Source organism: Marmota monax, unplaced genomic scaffold (genome assembly GCF_021218885.2).
Source record: "Marmota monax isolate L192 unplaced genomic scaffold, Marmota_monax_Labrador192_F-V1.1 WCK01_AAM20220418_F8-fsc00021, whole genome shotgun sequence".
NCBI lineage: Eukaryota > Metazoa > Chordata > Mammalia > Rodentia > Sciuridae > Marmota > Marmota monax.
Genome location: NW_026695228.1, coordinates 3842931 through 3865664, shown reverse-complemented (window position 1 = coordinate 3865664; position 22734 = coordinate 3842931). Strand labels below are relative to the sequence as shown.

Sequence of the window (22734 nt, the reverse complement as noted above, 5' to 3'; positions counted from 1 at the left end):
TAGAGTTCAAAAGTGAGGTTTTTACTTGTCCTCTTCAGGCAGACAAAAGGCATCATGTGTAGAAAATATGATGAAAGGCAATGGAATATATTGCCATGAAGATCAAACCACAGGACTCTGTGCCACCTTTCATCCTCCACCAGATGAGGATTTACAGTGTACTGTGAGAGATGCCCATACTGATAGTGATCTAACCTATTATCTGTGCTTTGGAATCAGTTTGAAATTAAATTGATAAATTAGAGAAAACTAGAAAACAGGAAAGTAAACATGAGCATGACATTAGAGGTACTAAAAACAACTATAAACTCTGAAAACAGCAGGCAAGATGGCAGTTAAAAAAAAAAAGAAAGGAATAGGCTAAAAAAAGGTACTTTGGATATTCCTTAGTCTAATCTGCAGTGAAGTTGCAATACATTTTCAGGGAAGCAGTGTTTGACAGAAGGACTTCTGTATGAAAAGATTTGGATTAAATTTCACAGGTTCCCTTATACAACAATAGTCCATAGTTGACAATGATAAATGTGACCAAAATTCTTCATATGAGTAAAGCCTGTATATCATAAGAAAAATTTTTCAATGAAAATATTTTAAATGCCTTTGTTTGTTGAAGCATTCATTGGTTTCGGAACAGTTCCAGTGGTTTTGAGTTGTCAGAAATCTTTAAGACAGAAGAGTGCACTGCTCTGCATTGTTGCATGCAAGAAATAGAAAAGCTGTCAGTATTAAACAGGAACTTTGTTAAAGCATGGTTGCATTGTGGTTAGAAAAATGGGCTTTGAAGTGGCAATCAAACGGACTTAGGTGTTAATCCAACTCTACTTCATCAGCTGTGCAAACTCATAGAAGTTATTTCAACTCTTTGGAACTTCATTTGTTTGTCCCTAAAAGGAAGGACAATCAAACCCATCTCGCAGGTTTGCGAAAAGGTATGCTTCCAAAATTCTTAGCAAACATCCCTGTACATAGCACCCGTGAAGTCCTCCAGGAGATGCATTGAACACGTGGTTCTGTTTTTCCCTCTGCTCACCTATCCCTCTTCCAATTTAGTCAATAAGCTTTGGCCAGACTTGGATTCCTTCTGTCCTCTGAACATGTCAAGCCTGTTTAGATTCTGCCTGTTGGTCTCTGTTTGGACAGTTTTTCCTCTAGGTCTTTGTATGCCAACTTTCTCTTCATTCAGATCTCAGATGGAATCTCATCTTAACAGAAATTTCTCTCTCATCATGCTATACTTGAGAGCTCCCTTTCCCTCTTCTCTTCATCCCGAGTCCTATTACTCTGCACTGTGGTTTTGTTTTTGGTACTGGAAACTACTTGTAATTCTTATTGGTTAACATGTTTATCTTGCTATACCAAAAAAGTTACTCCATATAAGTAGAAACTTCATCTGCTCTGTTCAATATTAGAGCTCATCAGGCAGAGACTGGCTTTATGCTTACCAAACTTGCTTTCTGTCTTCCAGGAATTGAGGCTATACCAAACTTCTCAGCTTTCTTTGCAATCAGCATGACCACATAGCTGAGTCCTAGAAAATGGAATGTGGTGGCAGTGATGTGCACCACTTCAAGGCCAGTTCCACAAAGAACCCTTAATTGCGATTCTCTATTCTTTCCTCTCTTCTTTGCAAGTCAAATGAAGGGATCCTAGGCATGACTCCAAGGTCTTAGGGGACTGCAAAGTCAGGGAGTATATTGAAAAAAAGTACCCTAATCACCATGTGGAAAGAAACTTTCAAACCCCAAGTAGACTTCACATGAATAAGAAATAAGGTTCTATTTACTAGCCTTAATTTAGAGAATTTGTTTGTCACAGCCATGAGTTCTATAAATAACTCAACAAATGCACTATAGGAACAAGAAAGCTGCCCAGCACATAGTAGGTCCCCAACTAATGTGCATATAGTACTGGATCAATAAGCAAAATAATTAAATTAATGGTATTATGTTTTACAGTATATCAATTCCCTGTGTCTAAAATATATTCTCTCAAGATGGATCAAACCAGACAATGTCATTCTGCGGGAAGAAATTCCATTCAGAAGACACTCCTCCATGACAGACACAGTGCTTGAGGTTTAGGAAGCTACATCTCCTGGGTTTAGAAGGTTAGTGAATATTAATATAAAGAAGAAAATCAAAGAGATTTCTGTGTACAGTGTTACTCATTCCCTGCACTGACATTTCCTGTTTGGGGTCATAAAGGGAATATGAAGGACTCATAAAAATCTAAATGAATTGTGCCATAAATGTTTTAACTGCCACTGATAGTGGTGTTATCGCTCCACTGAATGCAACACTGCTAGAGGGCAAATCTCTGCTGTTGTACCTTACAGTGAGCGCAGAGCCAACACCAGGTCCAAATGTATATCCATTTAATACATACCACCCCTTCCACACCCATCAGTAAAAATCTGCCACAAGAAGTTTTGTGTCTTTAAACAAGACAGTTCTCACCACCCTGAAGGAAGTGCTTCACAAAACTGTGTGATGAACATTCGTGGTGATTAAATCCCAAAATGGCAATCTCTAGCCTTTTCCTGGATTAACTTTAAAGTGAGCTAGATGGTCACATGAATTCCATCACGATTATCCTCAGGCCTCCCTCAATAATGCAACTTCAGGAATTTTCAGAAACTCATCTTCTTAATTTAGAAAGTAGTAGAAGGTTACAAGCACCAAGGCTATATCATAACCTATGCCAACCATCCATCAAGAAAACAGTTGCCTAAATTTTTAAATAATGTTTTACATAAGTGGTTTGGAGTTGATTCTTTCAGTCCTATGCCACCCTACTTTTCTACCTTTTCAGCATATGCCTTGAAGAACTTTCATTACTTTAGGGACCATATGAACTAAAACAATTTGAGTAATTGCTTTCATCAGTGTTCCCTTTGCCAGATTAGGTACAGGCATCCAAGCTACTCAGTACTGGTGAACTGGCTCCACAAACCCTGCACTAAGTTGCTGCCAAATGCACTGGCATTTGAATCTCTCAGATGTGATCATTAAGCTTGAGAGTGGTAATCCTTTTTTATGTGCCACGGTAGAAATGGAAAAAGGCAAGCTCTGAGGTTTTAACTTTTAAGAAATATTGCATAAATATGAGAAATTATATAGCATGTACTCAAATCCCTGAGAATATACTATCTAATTTCAGAAAAAGAACATGAATAGGAAAGCAGACATATATATGCCTTCCAAGTATTCCCTCTTATTCTGAAGTTTGTAATTTCCCTGTTTTTTATAACCTTTATTATATTCAGTCATTAACATTTAAAAATGTTTTCACTGAATGTTGATTATATTGAATAGAGATTAGAATCTTGAGTATATAACATGTACGGAAGAATATTTACAATAATAAATTAACAGGCATTTTGTTGTATTTTGTTTAATCTGGCATCTGTTGATTTACAATTTTGTTACAAAAATTTAGTGGATCATATGAGAAAACTTTGGAGGAACTGCTTTTTCTCCCCCATTATTTTAAACACAGAATAAAAGATTTCAGGTAGCAAACCCAAATGAATCCATTTACTTTTGCTTAGGTTTGTGATCTTTTTTTTTAGGTGAAATATAAATATCCACAAAATGTATATATTCAGGTGACATTTATTTTATTGCCTTTATGATGAAAATACAATTTCAGTAAAGTGCAAAATATCTCTTTAGTTGCTTTGCTTTGTATTATCACTCTACTTTCATTCAAGGAAGGAGTTGAAGTATTTAAAAAATTATGAATGGTGGATAAACATTTGAAAAGAATGTTGGCTTATCCAGTGATGAGAGAATGCAAATTAAAACAATAGAATGCCATTCTCACCCAAATTAACAAAAGTCTAATTAAATGACAATATCTAAGACAGGCTAGAAAATAGCATAAGAGTTGCAGTAAGAATTTTAAATGAAAATAGGACTAGGTATAGCAATTCCACCTTTATAAAAACTCTAAAGAAACAACATTATAATTATATAAGGATCTGTGCGTACATATGTGCACATGTACACACATATGGAAGCAATGTACATACATTCATTATAGTAATTCAGAATGACTTGAGACCACCTGAAGTGTCCCTAATAAGGGAAGATTTAAATACTTCTTCATAAAGCCATGTTATAATACTTTATGCCAAAATTCAAAGGAAGGAAAAGAAGATTCATACAGGTTGTTAAACAAAAGGAATGTGCTAAATAGTAAGTGAAATGGGCTTTCATCTCTGGTAAGTCTGATTTATATCTCACCAAAATTCTTTCAGGATAACACTCTATTTGTTCCGAAGAAATCCCTTGGTAAACTTGCCTGGGGTAGAATCTGAGGTCCCAAAGGACTTGAGGAAGTGTGGCATTATTGTTATCAGAGAACTTCTCAATGACTCCACAGGCCAGGCAAAGACAGAAGAGGACCGACACAAGGAAAGAGAATGGTAGACATGCAATACAATGCCTTGAATGTCTGACCTCAGTTGTTCATCCCTCAAATTTCCAACAGAAAAATCACAAAAGAACTCCTGAGGGTGAATTTATTATGATAAGAAGGGATAGTTTTGTTCTTCACTTTGAATATACTAGAAGGGAAACAGGCAGAGGAAAGAAAACCACCATCTGCCTTATGGTTAAAAAAGAAAAAAACACATAGGAAATATCATCTACTTATAAAAGACTGATTAATTTGACTACATTCAAACTAACAACAATTACTCATCAAAAGATGTCATAATGAATGAAATATAATTGGCAGCAAGAAAGTATTTGTTATATGCAGAGCTGACAAAAGATTATTATCCAGTTATATAAAGCAAAATGACAAATATTCTAATAGGAAAATGAAGAAAAGGTAGTACAATATGGGATTTCACACAGAGGTACGAGGAGTGGAGGAGTGGCTCATACTCAACCATACAGCACAGTACAGCCACAATCTGGTATTGCCTAGGCCAACTGAATATGCCACACCCTTAGGGTAGCCAATATGGTACCAGGAAGCAGAAACTCAACAGTACTGCTATCCTAGTATAAACACAGAACAGCCCACATGTTCACCAACATTAAAATGGATAAATAAATTCTGATGTGTTTGGACAATGTTTATATATATATCTCCATCAACAAAAGTAAATGAATTATAGCTACTCCCATCAAAAGGATAGACCTTAAAAATGTAACACTGAGCAAAAAAAAAAAAAAAAAGTTACACAACCCCACATATAGTACATTTTGTATTCATATTGAGTTCAAACATAGGTAGGAATATCTTAAAATATGTATGAATGGCAAAACCATGAATAAAGACAAAGAAATGTTTAAAGCAAAATCCTAGATTATGGTTAGAAGCTAGAAATAGGATGTGTTCAAGAGGCATATGGAAATGTCAAAAGTGTTGATAATGTTCTGTTTCTAAAGCTGGTTGTTGTGTTTAAAGATATACATTTTATTAGATTGTTTTGTAATTATTTCTATTTTACAGAAGTTTTCCCTTATCTGTGGTTTCACTTCCTGTGGTTTCAGGAACTCAAGTGGCCAACCCTGGTCTGAAAATGTTAAGTTGAATATTTCAGAAATAAATAATTCCTAAATTTTAAATTGCCACCCTGCTGAGCACAGGATGAAATTTCATGCTGGCCCACACCATTCCAGCATGAAATACATCCAGTGTATCCACACTGTATATGCTACCTGCCTATCAGTCACTGAGTAGTCACCTCAATTATCCAATAGACTGTCAGTAACAGCTGCAGTTTCGGGTGTTCACTAGGAGTCTTAAAATAAATCCCTCACAGATAAGGTGATATGGGTGGAGGTGACTACTGTATTAATAATTAAATACACATGTAAGTTTAAAGAATTATTGAAGAATATATATCCACAACCAAAAAGTGTCTGGGAAGATAAATAACTATCTTCATGGCCAGGGAAGGAGAGACCAGGAATATTTTGTTTAATTTTAATGTATATTTTAAAAGTTTGAATGTTTGTCCTCAAATAACCTGCATTAGTTTATATTTGGGGAAAAAAAAGGCCTGACCCAATCTTAATGGATATTCATACATGAATGATTACAAAGATGCTCCAATGAGCTGAGCTGATAAGCTTGTGCCATTTAAGTTCACTGCCTGTGATTGTAGCAGCTTGGCTTTAAGAAACTGCATTGAAAGTCCCTTCATAGAAGTAATTGATGATACTTGGCTTTCCTAAAAGGATGAGGGGATGTAATCTGAAACATTTTGTTTTTAAGTTTAAAATTATTATTTTACTTTTCAAAAGGGAATCTTTATAATAAAAGTACATTTTGTCATTGTTTCTTTCAAAGACTCAGCTTAGTAAGATTGTGTCAGGAGACTTCACTCCTATAGAGAACAGATAACAGATAAAACTGGTCATTTGCATCAGTCCTAGCATTTAGAACAGCACTGATCATAAACCAAAACTCTTCTATCTCATGTGTCTTTTGCAACAATGGTGTCACTTTTTCTTTTCTTATCATCTTCAAATTCTTCTCATGTATCAGATTTCTTGTCATAAAAAGAATTTAATCTCACCCAACTTGTCATATCCAAATTGCACAAGATTCCATGCTATCCACCAAAGCCTTTGAAAATAGTTTACTTCTATAAGAAAATATTGTACTGACAATTTAAAAATTTACTATTAAATGGGATATATTATAATTAGTCAATTTGAATGTTAATATTTTAAGTATGATCATGACAGGTAATTTTTTTTAAAGAAAGTCAAACACACAAAACTGAAATCATCAGAGTTAGACTCAAGCAACATGAAACACCACAGCCTAGAGTTCCAACATTGTCTTAGAAACAGAGGAGGTCAGAACCTCCGGATACATGAGTGAATCCATTATTCAAAACATCTGCTTGGGATACTCAGAATTAAATAGTATTGATCTAAGCATTAAAGAGATACTGTAAGGGAATATTAGAAAAGGGGAAAGGCCACACAAGGGAGAGTATCATGACTGGAGACTACACAAAGAGAAAGAAGTACACCAGCTCAGACCCTGATTTTTCCTGTGGGGAAAATAAAAGTCAGGAGGTACAATCAGCATAGGATTCTCACTCCTATCTGGAAGACACTGCCTATGGGAAGAAAAGCACATGAAACAAATGGAATTTAGTTCTTAGATGTCACTAAAAACACCAAACTACAGCCACATTTCTAGCACCTTCCTAGTCTTGGCTATAGATGTTCAACAGAAAAGAAAGGGAAAAGGTTGACATTTCCAGGAAGATGTTAATAATTCTACATGTACATGAAGTTTTCTCAAAAGTTGAAGTCCAAGTGCCAGAGTCATAAAGAAGATGCCACCCAAACAGTGCAAACTGGGGAGTCTATAATAAGCCTTCTCTGATGAATCAAACTAAAATTGAGTTCTTTCCAATTTCAATATAACTTCTATATATTATGTGACTTAAAGGGATAAGCTTGTATTAAACAGCTTCATGTATATTATCTCACTAAATTCCCACAATGTTCACAAGAAGAAAGCTATAATTTGTCTATTTTATGTAGAAAGAAGTTGACCCTGAGATATTCAATAACTGCCCTAGGTCATGCAGCTACTAATAGAGCTGGGATGCACACCCATGTCAGTCTGATTCCAGAGTGTCCATATTGAGTTGTTATATTCCTATAGCTTCTTCAACTTACTGTCTTATAAGGGTATACCCTTAACATTGGAGAACTATTGGTTTGGAATCTTGCTACACAACTGTAAAAGTATAATCAGGAAGCAAGCATATTTTTATGAAAAAAGCCATAGTCCCTGAAGGATTAAGCAAAAGAACAAAGAGAATTTAGGATAGAAATTCCTAATGTTTTCACCTTGATTCATGTACAAATAGCATTGACAACCCAACCACACAGTGCAGTATCACAGATGATTTAATCTGGGTTTAAATATTGTGATATAAGTGGGAATTGGATTTTGTGACATAGATTGAATATATGGTATTCCCCCTAAAACTCTGTGTGATACAATGCAAGAAGGCTTAGAGGAGAAATAATTGGGTTTTGAGAGCCTTAACCCAATCAGTGAATTAATCCCTGATGGGATTAACTGAGGGATAACTGAAGGCAAGTGGGGTTTGGCTGGAGGAGGTGGGTTCACTGGGGGCATGCCTTTGGAGTATATATTTTGTATCCAGTGTGTGGAGTTTTCTCTCTCTCTCTCTCTCTCTCTCTCTCTCTCTCTCTCTCTCTCTCTCTCTCTCTCTCTTTCTTGATCATCATGTGAGATGATTCCCTCTGCTATACTCTTCTGACATGATTTTCTGCCTCATCTCAAATCCAAAGGAATAGAGCCAGCCTTGATACCTCTGAAACTGAGCCCCCCAGTATACATTTCCTCCTCTAAAATTGTTATTGTTTTGTCTTTTAGTCACAGCAGTGGAGAAGCTGACTTAAATAGTGTGGAATTTTAAAGTTGTTTCAAAGAGCCTTAATCTTCTAGGAGATGGCTAAGGGCATGCTGGGGGAAGCAAAACAATATGGATCTGAGTCTGTATTGCAAATGTCCATTCCCTTTCTCTGTACTAATAAAACCTTGAATTTATTACATAACAAATAAATAAATGCTTCAGTACAATGAGGGTCCAAACTTGCTCTAGCAGATCCATGATCCAGGTCTATCTCAGTAGCATCTGGACTGCCCTCACAGAACCAGGCTCCCGAACTGCTCCAGTATACCATGGTCTCAAAGCAACCACTGAGATGCAAGACCCAGACTAGCTCTCACAGATCTAACCTCAATTTTAGCACCTGCTCACCCAGGTTCTGAGTCAACAGCAGCAGACAAGGATTACCAGGGCATCTGACAATTCTAGGCTCCAGACCAGCCCTCATGGGCCCAAGTTCTGTCTCAGTCCCAGGGCAGTACTAGACACCGGGCTTATTCATGTCCCTCTAAGATCCTGAGGACCTCAGGTTCAGGCCTGCTTTAGTAGACCCTAGGTAGATCATGGTGGCAGGCCAGACACTGAGGACTAAGGCTCCAAGACCACCCCTGTGGACCCAAGCTCCAAATTCATCACTGTTGTTCCAGGTGTGAGTCTTCCACCAAAACAGACCAGACATTGAATAATCAGGCTAAAGGTCAATCCATATGGACTCAGCTGTCAGGCCCATTCTAGCTCCTGACCATCTCCTTCAAATTAAGGCTCAAGGCCCATCCTAAAGCCAGTCCAGTTCCTATGGACACAGACTCTAATCTCATTCCTTAGGACTAATCAACACTCCACTTCATAGATCTGGTCACTGTGCATGTCCATCTGCTGATCCAAGAATATGGTTAACCTGCCTGTGGAGTCTAGCAAGAAACCCAACCTTAGACCATGCTACATAACATTTCTAGAATCTATGGACTGGTGAGGGTTTATACAAAGTAAGTCTGAAAAGACAGGAATTAGTTCCCACTTCTTCAAATGCACAGATATCAACACTAGGCAATAAAAAAACATGAAAAATAATAGGACATATAAATACCATCAAAGAATCCAACAATTTACCAATAGCTGACCCAAAAGAAATGGAGATATACAAAATGACTGCCAAATAATTCAAAATAATTGTTTTAAGGAAGCTAAAGGAATTTCCAGAAAACAGAACCAATTAAGTAAACTTAGGACAATAAAAAAATGTGAAATTTAACACACAGAAATATATATATGTATACATGCATATATGTTCATATATACATATTTATGTGTGTGTGTATATATATATATATATATTTATGGAAATTCTGGAGCTGAAAAACACAATAAGTGAAATGAAAAATGCAATGTAAATCATCAACAACAGAATTGATTAGGATTAGGCACAAGAACCTGAGACCAAAAATACAATGTATTTGAAAATATACAGTGCAATACAGTTTATATGAATGTCCCTACAAAGTCCCAATGTTAAAGGATTATTCTTCAGAGTGGCATTATTGGTGGATGTTAGAGCATTTGAGAGGTAAAATCTAGTGGGAGATCTTTATTTTGGGGCATGTCCTTGAAAGGGATTGCATAATTCTGACCTGACAGTCTCTCTATTTCCTGGCTCATGAGGTATGCAGTTTGTCACACGCTTCCCATTATTGCCAGGCAGTACCCCAACAGAGGTTCCCCAGAATAGGAGGTCACCTGATCTTGGGGTGGAAGTTCCAAGATGATGAGCTAAAGGAGACTGTTCCCTTTATAATTGTCTCTGCTATTTCATTCTAGTAACACAAAGCTGGCCAGCATGAAAAATTGGTACTGATGAGTGTGGTGATCACTACTGTAACTATAACTGAAGATATGAAGGGACTTTAGAATTGATTTATGGGAGAAGTTTGGAGGAACAGGCTAGAGAAAGCCTAAAATGCTATCATGAAATATCAGACTTGACTATACTTTCAACCAAATGGACCTATTAGATACATGTAGAACATTCTATCTAATAGCAGCAGAATCTACTTTCTTCTCAAGGGTACACACAGAACATACTCCAGGATATAAATCATACGGTAAGCCACAGACAAGTCTTAGCAAATTTAAAACTGAATTCTAAAGTAGAGAGTAAAATGATAGCTGGAGAGGGGAGGGCTTGGGAGATTTTAGTCAAAGGATACAATGTATCAGAATAAATTTAAGAGATCATTGTACACTGTAGTAACTATAGTTAATAACAATGTATTATATCATTAAGAATTGCTAGGCATGTAGATTTTTAAGTGTTTTCTGCATACACCAACAAAAAAAATAGTATGTGTCCAAATGCCTATGAACATGCTCAAGTTTATAGTTCATGTTCTTAGTGCTGAAAAACAAACTATTCCAGTTTTAGTAGCTTAAAGCTATAAGTATTTTGCTATGCTCATGGTTTCTGAAGATTGAGAACATATACAGTATGCAGTGGGAATGATTTGTTTCTGCTCTCTCGTGTCTGAAGCTTTTCATGGGAAGACACTGGTACTTGAAAGCGGGTCAGAGTTATAGGATGGAGTCATCTGGAGTCTCCTTCAGTCATGTGTCTGGTCCCTGAAAGGCTGAGCTCAACTGAATCTATTTCCCAGAGAACCTATAGGTTGGGCTTTCCATGTGGCATTAGGCTTCCTCACAACAGTGACTGGGTTCATAGAGGACACACCTGAGAGAGAGAGAGAGAGAGCATTCAGGAGGTACACTTTATAAGAGAATGAGTAAGCACTGCATGGCCTCTTCTAATTTACATCCAGAAATCACACAGCATCACTTCTGTATTAGAAGTGAGTCCCAAGGGCAGCCAGATTGGGGAATGATTGGATACATTGTAAAGGAGGGTATAGGATGGATGGTATTATTGCAGTCATCCTCCACAAAGATAAAAGCGCATCTCCACATCCAGACATTTTATTCAAAACGGTTAAAATGCAACTTTCCCTTTGAAACCACTGTCAGTTGGATATACTGTTCCGAGGAGTAAAATGACCATGATAGAGTTTCCTGCTCCACCTGCAAATAAAGGCAATCATGTTGTCATTTGCTTTGTACAATCTGTCTTGGAGATCTTGTGAGGGGGAAATGAAAGCCTTGGACAGTATATGCTACAAGGAGATATAGGCATGCTGAGAAGAAGCTTGGCAAGGCTGAGGGCAGCCAGAATCCTGAGTTTGTAGCACTCCTTCCTCTAAGAATGACCTCCATGATGTGATTTTTGCAAAAAAAAAAAAAAAAAAAAAAAAAGTTTAGGAAGAATAGCTTTGAGTAGTGTCTTTAAATAGCATTAAATAGTGGTTTAGTCACATGTTCCTAGAAGAATTTTGAAAAATTACATACCATCTTTCTCATTTATAAGTTATCTGAAACTCTCATTATAAGTTTAAATAATTGCAAAGGCTGTAAGTTTCAGACCATGATAACACTATTCTTCTCCCTCAGCACTTGACACACACATGGCTGGGAAAGACTGGAAGCCCCATTGGCTTATGGTGCCTGATTAATCATTACATGAGGCATTTCCTTTGTTGGTGCTCTCCTGGGGAGCTTCTATACCCTGAGGCAATGGGCTACAGTAAGATTTATGTGCACAGAATATGCTTTTTTTATTATTTTTTTTGGAACAGGCTATGGTAGGGAGATCATATATCTTCTAAACCTGAACATTTTTGAGAGCAAGAGGAGACACTATTAATAACTATGCTAGGAAATAAGCATAAACCAGGAAAACTGGAATATGGTGACCATAGCACTAGAATACTGCTGAGTTACCAGCAAATCAGCTTACAAAAGAGAAATCAAAGAAGTTGACCATCTGATCATTATTTCCCTAAAAAAATGTCCATTTTCCATACCCCTAGCCAAGTTATCCATTAGCCTCAAAAGTTTATGCAGAACTATTATTAAACTATTGCCCAGCCATACTGGTTGTCAAAGTACTGAAACATTTCTGCACATATTAATAAATAGATTAGAATAATTTGGATAACCAATGAAGACAATTAATGATCTAAGTTCCAATATTTGTGTGTCATCTCCAGATATTATAAAAAAGCCAGTTGTGGTAGTCAATGTGGTACTCAATCATCTTTCTGACTTAGAAATTAGAACAGAGAGCTGGAGGAACTGTTACCGAGGGTACTATATTTATTCTCAAAGAAAGTATATTTTCTTGAAGTATAAAAGTCCTCAATTAAGAGAAAGGAGGCATGCAGCCTCTTCTGTTATAATCAATTGCTAAAGAAATACTTGCTCCTGCTGATGTAGAAAAGTAGGACCTGAACTCAGGAAGCAGCCCACACTAGGGTTATCAGATGCCCTAGATATGAACAGATGTCATAGATATGATGCTTCATTGTGTGGTCATACCCACTCTAGTGATGTTAGGGGACACTTGTTTTATTTACCAACTTAATTTCTCTCCTGGAAGGCAATTGGGAAATTGTCCCTGTGCTCTGTAAACAAGGTTCTAGGGAAGGAACCTCCTGTGAGCCTTTTTTAATGATGAAAGAGAGAGTCCTCCAGCAAGGCAGTGCCATGTCTTCACCCTTTCTTTTGAAGGGATTTTTGTTTTGATTTTTTTTTTTTAAAGAGAAATTGAGTACCACTCTGTCAACTCTGCCGTCCATACCTGCCTCTTCTCTTGAAGGACAGACAAGGCCTCAGGGCAGCATCTTGGAGCATACTGTTCCTTTTTATTTTGTTATTGTTTTTTTTTTTTTTTTTACATTTTCTTTACCTCTTTTTTTTATATATTTTTAATTTTTTATTGTGGGTTGTTCAAAACATTACAAATTTCTTGACATATCATATTCCACACTTTGATTCAAGTGGGTTATGAACTCCCACCTTCACCCCATACACAGATTGCAGAATCACATCAGTTACACATCCATTGATTTACATATTGCCATACTAGTGTCTGTTGTGCTCCGCTGCCTTTCCCATCCTCCACCCTCCCCCCTCCCCACTTCTCCCCTCCCCTCCCCTCCTCTCTCTCTACCCCCTCCACTGTATAACTCTGAGGGTCTCCTTCCATTACCATGCAATTTCCCTTCTCTCTCCCTTTCCCTCCCACCTCTCATCCCACATTTTCTTTACCTCTTCTTCCCTTTATCCCGTTCTGCTTTGTCTCCCTGGTCACTCCTAAGCACTCCCTGCTCACTGCCTCATGTTTGTACAAGCTGTCTTCCAATTAGCCCCAGTGGAGTGTGGAGTCATAACTTACATCCTCACTGGAGAAACAAACAAAATCATCATTCCTGGCCTTGGCAACTAAGACCAGAGCATCCCCATCTACTTTTTTTTTTTTTTTTTTTTTGCACAGGGAATTGAAGCCAGGGCCCTTTATCTACTGAGCCACATCCCCAGCCCACTCTCCCCCTCCCCTTTCTTTTTTTTAAACTTTTCATATACAAACAAGGTCTTGCTAAGTTGCCTAGGGCCTCACTAAATTGCTGAGGCTGTCTTTGAACTCAGCCTCTCAAGCCTCTGGGATTACAGGTGTGTACCATCACGCCCAGAGCCCCTATCTACTTTTAAACTTCCTACTTTTCTGCTCTCTCCATCCCCCTAAAGTCTCCCAAATGATAGCATCATTTCAGGTGTGAGGAAATACCTGCCAAAGAGGAGCAGATGCAGGAAGGATGGACAGCTAGTGTGAGGGTAGCCAAAGAATCTCTTTTTTCTGTGATTAACATGAGCCCTAGTCACATAGTAGCTATCAATTAATAGGAAGTTCTTGGAAATCTGATGGCATTCTTTATATCAAGTCACAAAGCAGATAGTGTTATCATCTATCTAGTGACAAAAGTGTCAAATGGAAGATCACACCAACATACCAGTCAACATATTATTTGGAAGCTGTTAGAAATATTTCATGAAGGAAATGTGCTTCAAATAAATATAACTAGGGAAGAAATTTGCATTAGTAGCTTCCTTAAACAATAAAAAGAATATCCTATATTTAGGATGTGGACTGTCCTACTTGAACATTTTGAGTACTATTTTGCTATTTTATATCCCAAGTTGAAGTAGCCATTCTATATGTCTGAACATGATTTCTTCCTTTGACTGAATTCTTCATTAACTAATGCAATAAATTAAACTTTAATATGCTCGTGCTACATTTTCTTTTAATACATGCTATTAGAGGTGTTGTCAGGTGCATTGTTACCATTGACTTCATTTTAGAAGTGGAAAGATACAGTGTTTCAGAAAATATCAAACTTTTGTTTATGGTTCCAGTAATTTTGAATTGCCATAAATTCAATTTCTATGCTCCATTATTAATGAATACCTTTCATTATTTCCTTCAGTAAGGTAAGTCTCACTAGTTTTAAGAAATACTAAGTACTTTCCTAATGTCTCAGAAGTTAGGCACTGAGTCATTACCACAATATTCATATTGTGATAGTCTGAATAATGGTTTACCAAGTTGTTCATGACCTACTCCTCAGAACCTGTGTTACTTTACCTGATAAAAGGAATTCGGTAAATGCAATTAAGAATCTTTAGATAGAAGATGATCCTAATCATGGGGTGGGGGGCTTAAATATAATCACAAGTGATTTTTTAAGAAGAAGGTATAGAGAAACCTGACCACAGACAAAGAAGGCAATTGTGAAAATGAAGCAGAAGCAGAAATAGACTTAAGATGCTGTCCTGTCAGCCTTAGAGATCAGGGAAGGGCCCATGAGCCAAAATATGCAAGGAATGTAGCTCCCGAGGTGGAAAAGAAAAAAAAAAAAAAAAACAGCTTTTCCTCATCAAAGAGTGTGGCCCTGTCAACACCTTGATTTTGGTTTACTAAAAGTCATTTCAGACTTCTAACTTCCAGAACTGTAAGACAATAAATCTCTATTGTTTTAAGCCCCCAAATATGAGGTTGTTTGTTACATCAACTATAGGAAACTAATACAGTGATGTAAAAAAGGACTCTGAAAAAACACTTATTTGGTCAGGTAGAGGCCACCCTGTGTTCTGAGATTTTAACAAGGCTATCAGTGTCAAGTTAACTATTCACACACTTGTGGGGGATATCAGGATTCCTTGGTAATAGGGAAATGGGGGCCAAAGGCAGCCCTTTGAGTCAGCTGCTTCCTCTGCAAACAAAACAAAGAGCTGGAAATCTTTAACCCAACTAGTGAATTGGAGGAAGGACCAGCATCTCACAAGATGGGTAAAGCATTTATAGCTCTGCTAAAGCCTGCTAAATTTTATGAGTCAAGAAAATCACTGGGAATATGTTCAGACAAGGGTTCCTTTTCTGCAGTTTTTGCCATAAAACCTCTTTGGATACTATGCTGCATGGCAACCATGGAATCTACTCTCACCAGCTATTTCTCTAGTACTTTGACTTGCAAAATGGATCCTAGAAAATACTATGAGATAGATCATGTTTTGGGATGTTGTTATCCTACCCTGGCTCACAGTCTCCTGTGTTGAACCACTGGCTTATTTTTGGATGATGTAATTCTTTTTACTAAGAAGTAGTACAGCTAAATGAGTACTGATCTTAGAGTCAAGAATTTAGTGTCATCCGATCAAAGCATGGGAAGGAAATTTGGAAGAAAGTTTAAATGTTGGATTAATGGAAGAATATCAAGTAGGTTTTAAAGTTCATCCTTAGAGTATCCCTAAAATCAGAAGTATAACACCCATAACTCTTTTTCTAAAGAGTCTCTAATCTTTTTGCTTCTATTTTTCTTACTGGACTCCCTTGATTCTAAGTGGTCTCACAAAAGAAAATTATCAGGTAGGTGCTGATTTTTAAAGCATAGAAAGTGACTATAAACCTACAATGTTCCTAATGATTTCTAAGATAGGATGGCATCTAATCTTCATCCCTAACCCTAAACCTAAAATTAGGTATTTCATAAAGACAAATGTTCCTTTATTTGGTAATTGTCCTTGGATGTAAATAAATACACAGAGTCATTGAGAAAGTGTAGTGTATTACAATGGACAAGAATAAGGGTGGAAGGTTAAACAGCTGGAGTTTGAATCTCAGGCCCACTACAAGCTGTAGAGCTTGAAGTAAGGTACTTAAATTTTTTTGAACTTATTTCACTACCCCTTAAAATGATGCTAATAATGCCTATTTTGAAAAGTACACACACACACATATATATATATTTATACACACACATAAATATGCATATATATACACACATGTATATGTATAAATTCTACATATGCATATATCTATCTATATAGATATGAACACAATAGAATACAAACAAAAATACTTAGGACAGACCTTGGAAAATATTAAATGCTTAATAAATATCAGCTACTTTTAGGTGACCTTGAGTCCTCTTTGACAACAACTTCAGAGTTCTGTGTAGTAGTAACTGGAAAATATTCCTATATTTTTACATATATACAAATATATAAGGCCATCAATGATAATGTGAGCATCCAAGATCCACTGATCCTCTATGCCAGTTTGAAGGACTCCTCCATGAGCAAAGCAACCAACTAGATTGATAATTAACAGCCAAGAGGAAACCAGAGGATAAAATCAGAGACCCAAAACCTTTGTCTCCTCACCACACCATATGAAAATTCTTCCTCCCTATGTTACCTAGAAATAACTTTAAATGAAGTACCAATTTTCAGCAAAGATCATCCAAACATATGCCACTTAAACACTTAAGACATTCCCCATTTCTCATCTCTTGTACCCAAGAGCAACATATTCATTAGAAAAATAGCCCAATTAACAGAGAAACAGCAGCTCTAATTATAAAATGTACCTGCATAAAGCATCCAATGTACTAAATATGGAAGAACAGGTACTTACAGCAGGGTGTCCAGTACAGTAGGTATAGCTGGCATGGGACTGGTAGTGCAAGCTGGCTCTTGGGAAGGAGTATGTATTCCAGGCTGGTTGGCTGCTGTTCCACTGGGAGCTGAAGCCAGGGCTCATGGTCACTCGTGACTTACTAGTGTGATAGGCTCTCACTGTGGAGCTAGACTATCAAGGAGAAAGAAATGCAATGTAAAGACTGCTCTCCATGTATAAAACCCAAGCCAGTTACATACAGTCACATGCATGCTCATGGATGAGCTTGGCAGAAAACTCAGTGACTAGGAAAACAGCCGATGGCTTAAGAGGAAGCATTAAATACTGTTCTGCTTAAGATAAAATGTTTTCTCACTATTACAATTTTGACTGGATGACAAAGCACAAAGGACCATTGAAGTCAATCTCATGGAAAACAGTTTTTGTCTAGTTGCAACAATCAACTCTATCCTTCGGAAATGAGTTATGCTTCTGTGGTGATGGCCAGGGTGATATTCTCAATTACATAAATGTCCTTCGTCACAGGGCTCACATCAGAAAGTCACCATCAGTCTAATCTGAATGCAGTAAATAAGAATCTTAATTTATGAGGATTAGATTGAGGCACAGATTGGTGGCCAACTCTAAATGGTATTCAAATTCCATGAGTCTATTGCTCTCCTGAGGAGACATCAGTGGAAATCTGGACACACTCCAACTGGTCACCATTTGACTGCCTGAAGACAGCGAAATGGTGAAACATTTGAAATTGCCATTTACCCCAACCTGCTCTATTAACGCAACTGAAAATATAGTGGTAGTAAAATATCAATTTGCCAAATGTTAACTATATCTGGTTGTTCATAACTGTAGAATTGACTGAAAACAAAACTCACTTGTGTCTTCTGTCCTTCTTTGTCCTCAGATGGCCACAGAATATAAGGCATATAATAGTTTCTTTTCAGAGAGCACATTCTATCATCAAATTGCAATAGTCACTTACCCCAGTAGCACAGTAACTTTCACAATAAATTCTATTTATAAATCTATGGATCTATGCCAACTCAATCACTGGGAAAATGTGCTAATCGCATTGCTATTATATTCAGGAAATCCAGTGGGGAAGAAACTTTTATCCAAGATTGTGTTTCCCATTCAACTAGATTATGATATCATTAGCTTACAGCAAAAACTTTTCTGAGAACAGACTTGAGCATTTTGGGGTAACTGGACCTCAGCAACTCAAACATGCTAGGCAGGGCCATTTCTTTCCCATGAGTTCAAAAATATTTGGAAAAAAAAGAAAAGAAAAATTAAAACAGTGATTGAATGGTAATTAGCAATTTAAAATGTTTAAACAAAAAACTGGAAAACACAGCCTTTTTGAGGCAACCATTTTATCTGGTTGTCTATCTTTCCCCATTCCCATCTCTCATTAGCACAACTAGCAAGCATGCAATCCACATGGCTCAATATTTCACTAAGATAAGCAGCTACTAAAACAAAATGTACACACTACTGCATACCTCTGCAGGGGAAACCTGTTGGAGAAGGAGAACAGTGGACTTTTATAAAAACAGGACATTTGTGCTTGGTTCTAAGTATAGAAACTATATATAAATATCCCTGTTCTCTGTGCCTCAGTCACAATTATCTCAAAGAAGAAATGAGTCCACATAAAACTTATCTTGAGCTCTGGAAGTATCTTAGTTTCTGCTCTGTATTTATGCTCACTAAATTCACTTTCAAACTCAGTTACATTCAGAAGTAGCTCCTTCAAAACTAGGTCCAGTAGTCACACGTTTAATTTGTTGTTGTTGTATTTTTTTTTTAAATCTGTTTCTACATGTAGTTAGATTTGGAGCTTTAAATTTTATGTACAGGTGAGTTTGTAAGTACCTCCACTTCCTAGTTATGTTCCCAGTGCCATCAGTCTCTCAAAGATTTTATTCATGGTGATCTTCTTCCTGCAAGTCTCCTCCCACTCTTTTGTAAAGGTCTTAGACTTCCTTCTTGGTTCTGTTCCTGATTCTACCAGTTTATCCCCCTGGCATTTTAGCTATCAAAGAGCCCATATGTGTTGCTGAAATACCTTAGCATTTTATTATATTGTTGTTGTTATTATTATTATCATCATCATCATCATCATCATCATCATCATCATCTATCCATTTAATCTATTTATCTCAGCTTTCAACCAGGCTCAGAAGAAGCTACTAAAACCAATACTGAATTGCCTTTTCTATAGCTAAGGAGTTACTTCCCCTTGATCATTGAAGCCTCTAACAGGCTTCACCCCCTCCCCATGACAATCATTTTCTCCTAGACTCAATGTTCCTTCTGACTGTACCTGCTTATCTCACTACTTGCCGCTTTTCCTTTTTCTCCATAAATTAGGTCATTTTCCCAGGACTTAATCCTTAGTCTTGTGTTCTAAACTCTTTTAACTTTTCTCCTTTGTGATCACATTCACGGTCAAAGCTTGAGGTGTTACTTCTAAGATGACCCCTAGATATAATTTAGCAGTACCATCTCTCTCCTGAAACCGAGCCCTCAATTTTAAAATATCTGCTGGCTGTGGGCTGTGTAATTATCAATCACCTAAAGGGATCCAGAGTTTCAATTACCATTCATAAAATTAAATGAATTGTTTTACTCTAAAATTTTACCTCCTCTATAATTTGATCATTTTCAAGGTGATGAGAACATTTTTGAAACCAACTGCCTGGAAGCCTTATCAACTTTCACTCATTTATCTTTCCTCTAATTTCAATTATCTGTGTCATCAAATTCTATTGAATCTTTTCACATGATTCTTGAATTGATTTGTCCTGTCCATTCCTATTACCACTACCCATTTTTAAGATTTTCATCAGTTTACACCAGAACTGCTAAACTGAACCAAGAACTTTCCACCTTAAGCCATGATTGACCCTCCATAATGACATGACATTTTGAATTTCTGAAAACCTGCTTTTATTGTGTAAATCCTCGCTGGAAAATGTTCTGTGCTTTCCTACCATTTATGAAAGAAAATCAAAGCTTCTTAGTCTCTCATTTGAGATTCTTCCTAATGCCATTCTATCTGACATTGTAACGCTTATTTTTTGTTCCTTTCCATCTCATCTCAAGTTCTAAATAAACTGTTACTCCAAATATGACCTATATATTCATACCATTGTCATTCATGTCATCGAGAGGAATATTCTCACCTTCTGTTAATTCACACTTCCATGATGCTGAAACACTTGACATTTTCTGAAAAACCTATTCCATCAGCCTCAACCATCAACCAGCCATCAAGAAGACTTTGCTTCCGCTAGGCTCTGCCTGTCCTAATTTTCTGTCATGTTCATCTTCATCTTTTCATTTGTGTCTATGCGGGAAATTAAAGTCGTAACTTCATCAACTTAAGCTCACCAAATTGCTCAGATAGCCTTTCACGCAACAACTCTTGAGTCCCAGCACACATCATTCAGGATAAATGCCTTAGTTGTATTTCTCAGAAGCATATATTACAACCCAAGGACTGAAGTACTAGTAGTTCACTCTGGAATTGATTCCCAATAAAATCAGTAGGATCAGTCAATGGGGATAAAGAGTGAGCTGCTAAGTCTGCGTCATTGAATAAGGTATAGCGTTGAGATCTGTCTCCACTGGGGAACTCTGGAAGACAGTGTAGAATATACCACAGAGTTAAACCACACATGTGAGGAAACTGGAGAATGTAGCCCACTATTGCCTTTCATATTGTCTGAGAGCTGCTCATGGAAACTTGAATTCTTTAGCACTTCTTGCTTGCCTAAGATTCAGGTCAAAAGAACATTCTTAAGTAGAGAGTCCCAGGACACAGCTGACATGCCCTGTAAGGGTAAGAACCAAGAAGGTATAGGCAGAGTATACAGTATATTGTATACAGTATATTGTAGTATATTGAAATACTACAATATACATAGCATCTTCTCCTAAATGGTTGACTCTCTGACCTTCTCTACATCTGCCGTAGAACTCCAAGTACTTATGTTTTTCTTCCTTTTGAATGACTAAGAGCAAGGGCTCAAAAATATTGATTAAATTGCACAGATTATCCACCCTTTAAAAGACAATGCGCAAAAGAATATACTGGAATGGCCAATGAGCATGCAAAAATGTGCTCAAAATCATTAGTCATCAGGGAAATATAAAATAAAGCTACAACTACATATCAGTTTATACCCACTAGAATGGATAACCTAAAGACTGAAAATATTAAATGTTGATGTGTTATTGGGGACCTGAAATTCCCATATATTGTTGGTAGCAAGTTTAAGTTGGTAAAACTATTTTGGAGAACAAAGTTTGATAGTTTTTTAAAATGAATTTTTCAAATAAAATTAATAATACATCTACTTTATGATCCAACAATTCCATCCTATTATTTGCCCAAGAGATAACATACATATAGAAAAAGACATTTATAAAAATGGGAATAATAGCTTTATTCACAATAGTCATGAACTAAAAATTACTCACGTGTATTTAACAGGAGAATAGATTTTTAAAAAATTGGCGCATATTCATATAATGAAATACTATAACACTATCGAGAAGAATAAACATGATACACAACAACATGAAGGATTTAAAAATCATGCCAAATAAAAGATGGGAATAAAAGAATGAATATGTGTGAATTTATTTATATGAGGTCCAAGATGAATAAAGAAACATATATAGTAACAGAAATCTAAAAGTGATGGCTGGGAGTTGAAAGCAATTAATTAGAGAGGGTGTTAGAAATGTTTGCTATTTTATTTGGGGTGGTTATTACATGAATGCATACATTTGCCAAAACTCATCAAAACTGAACACTTGAGACCTGTGTACTTTATTATGTCTTAATTATATTTCAATCAAAGTTTGAAATTATGTTTCAATTGATGTCGGCCTATTGCAAAAGGCTGACTCCTGAGTTTTCAGTGACAACATCGAGAAATGGCTCAGATGCCATTTCTCATTTCATGTGGAAGCCTCGTGATCAAAAAAAAAAAAAAAATCCTAATTTTCTAGACACCATAATTGGCTAATCTGAGTTCCACTATCTTTTCCCTCCTTGGCATGCCCTTTGAGAGTAATGCCAGGGAGCTTCTAACAGCCAAAAGGCAGGCAGCCAGAGAGAAGAGCAAAGAAGCTGGATAAAGAGCTTCTGAATAACTAGGCGCTGGCAGCCTCGCCCAGTGTCTGCCAACAGATCAGGGGTCAGGACTGTTGGAGGAGAAGAAAAAAATAGAGCACTGCACAAAAGAGGGGTCCTCTAACATGCATGCAGAAACTGCCAAGCTCTAGGGGACAGTTGCTGTTCAATCTATTCAGTCAGAACTAGAAAAAAGGAAGAAAGGGAGGGGCAGAGGGAAGGTGTATTCAGAAAAAAAAATGCAAAGAGGAAGAAGGAAATAGCTAACATTATGATTCCTAGAGGTAATTCAATGATACTACAGGAAAA

The 22734-nt window shown here is 36.9% G+C and overlaps 1 protein-coding gene across 5 annotated transcripts in view; it reads right to left on the bottom strand.

The window, feature by feature from the left end:
- Positions 1–22734, bottom strand: part of Rbms3 (RNA binding motif single stranded interacting protein 3) — a 1321467-nt gene that overhangs the window by 741815 nt on the left and 556918 nt on the right. For all 5 annotated transcript variants that reach the window (XM_058576560.1, XM_058576562.1, XM_058576563.1 and 2 more), the window contains exon 3: positions 17271–17444. In XM_058576560.1, the coding sequence (XP_058432543.1) occupies positions 17271–17444 (174 nt within the window). The remainder of the gene's footprint in view (positions 1–17270; positions 17445–22734) is intronic.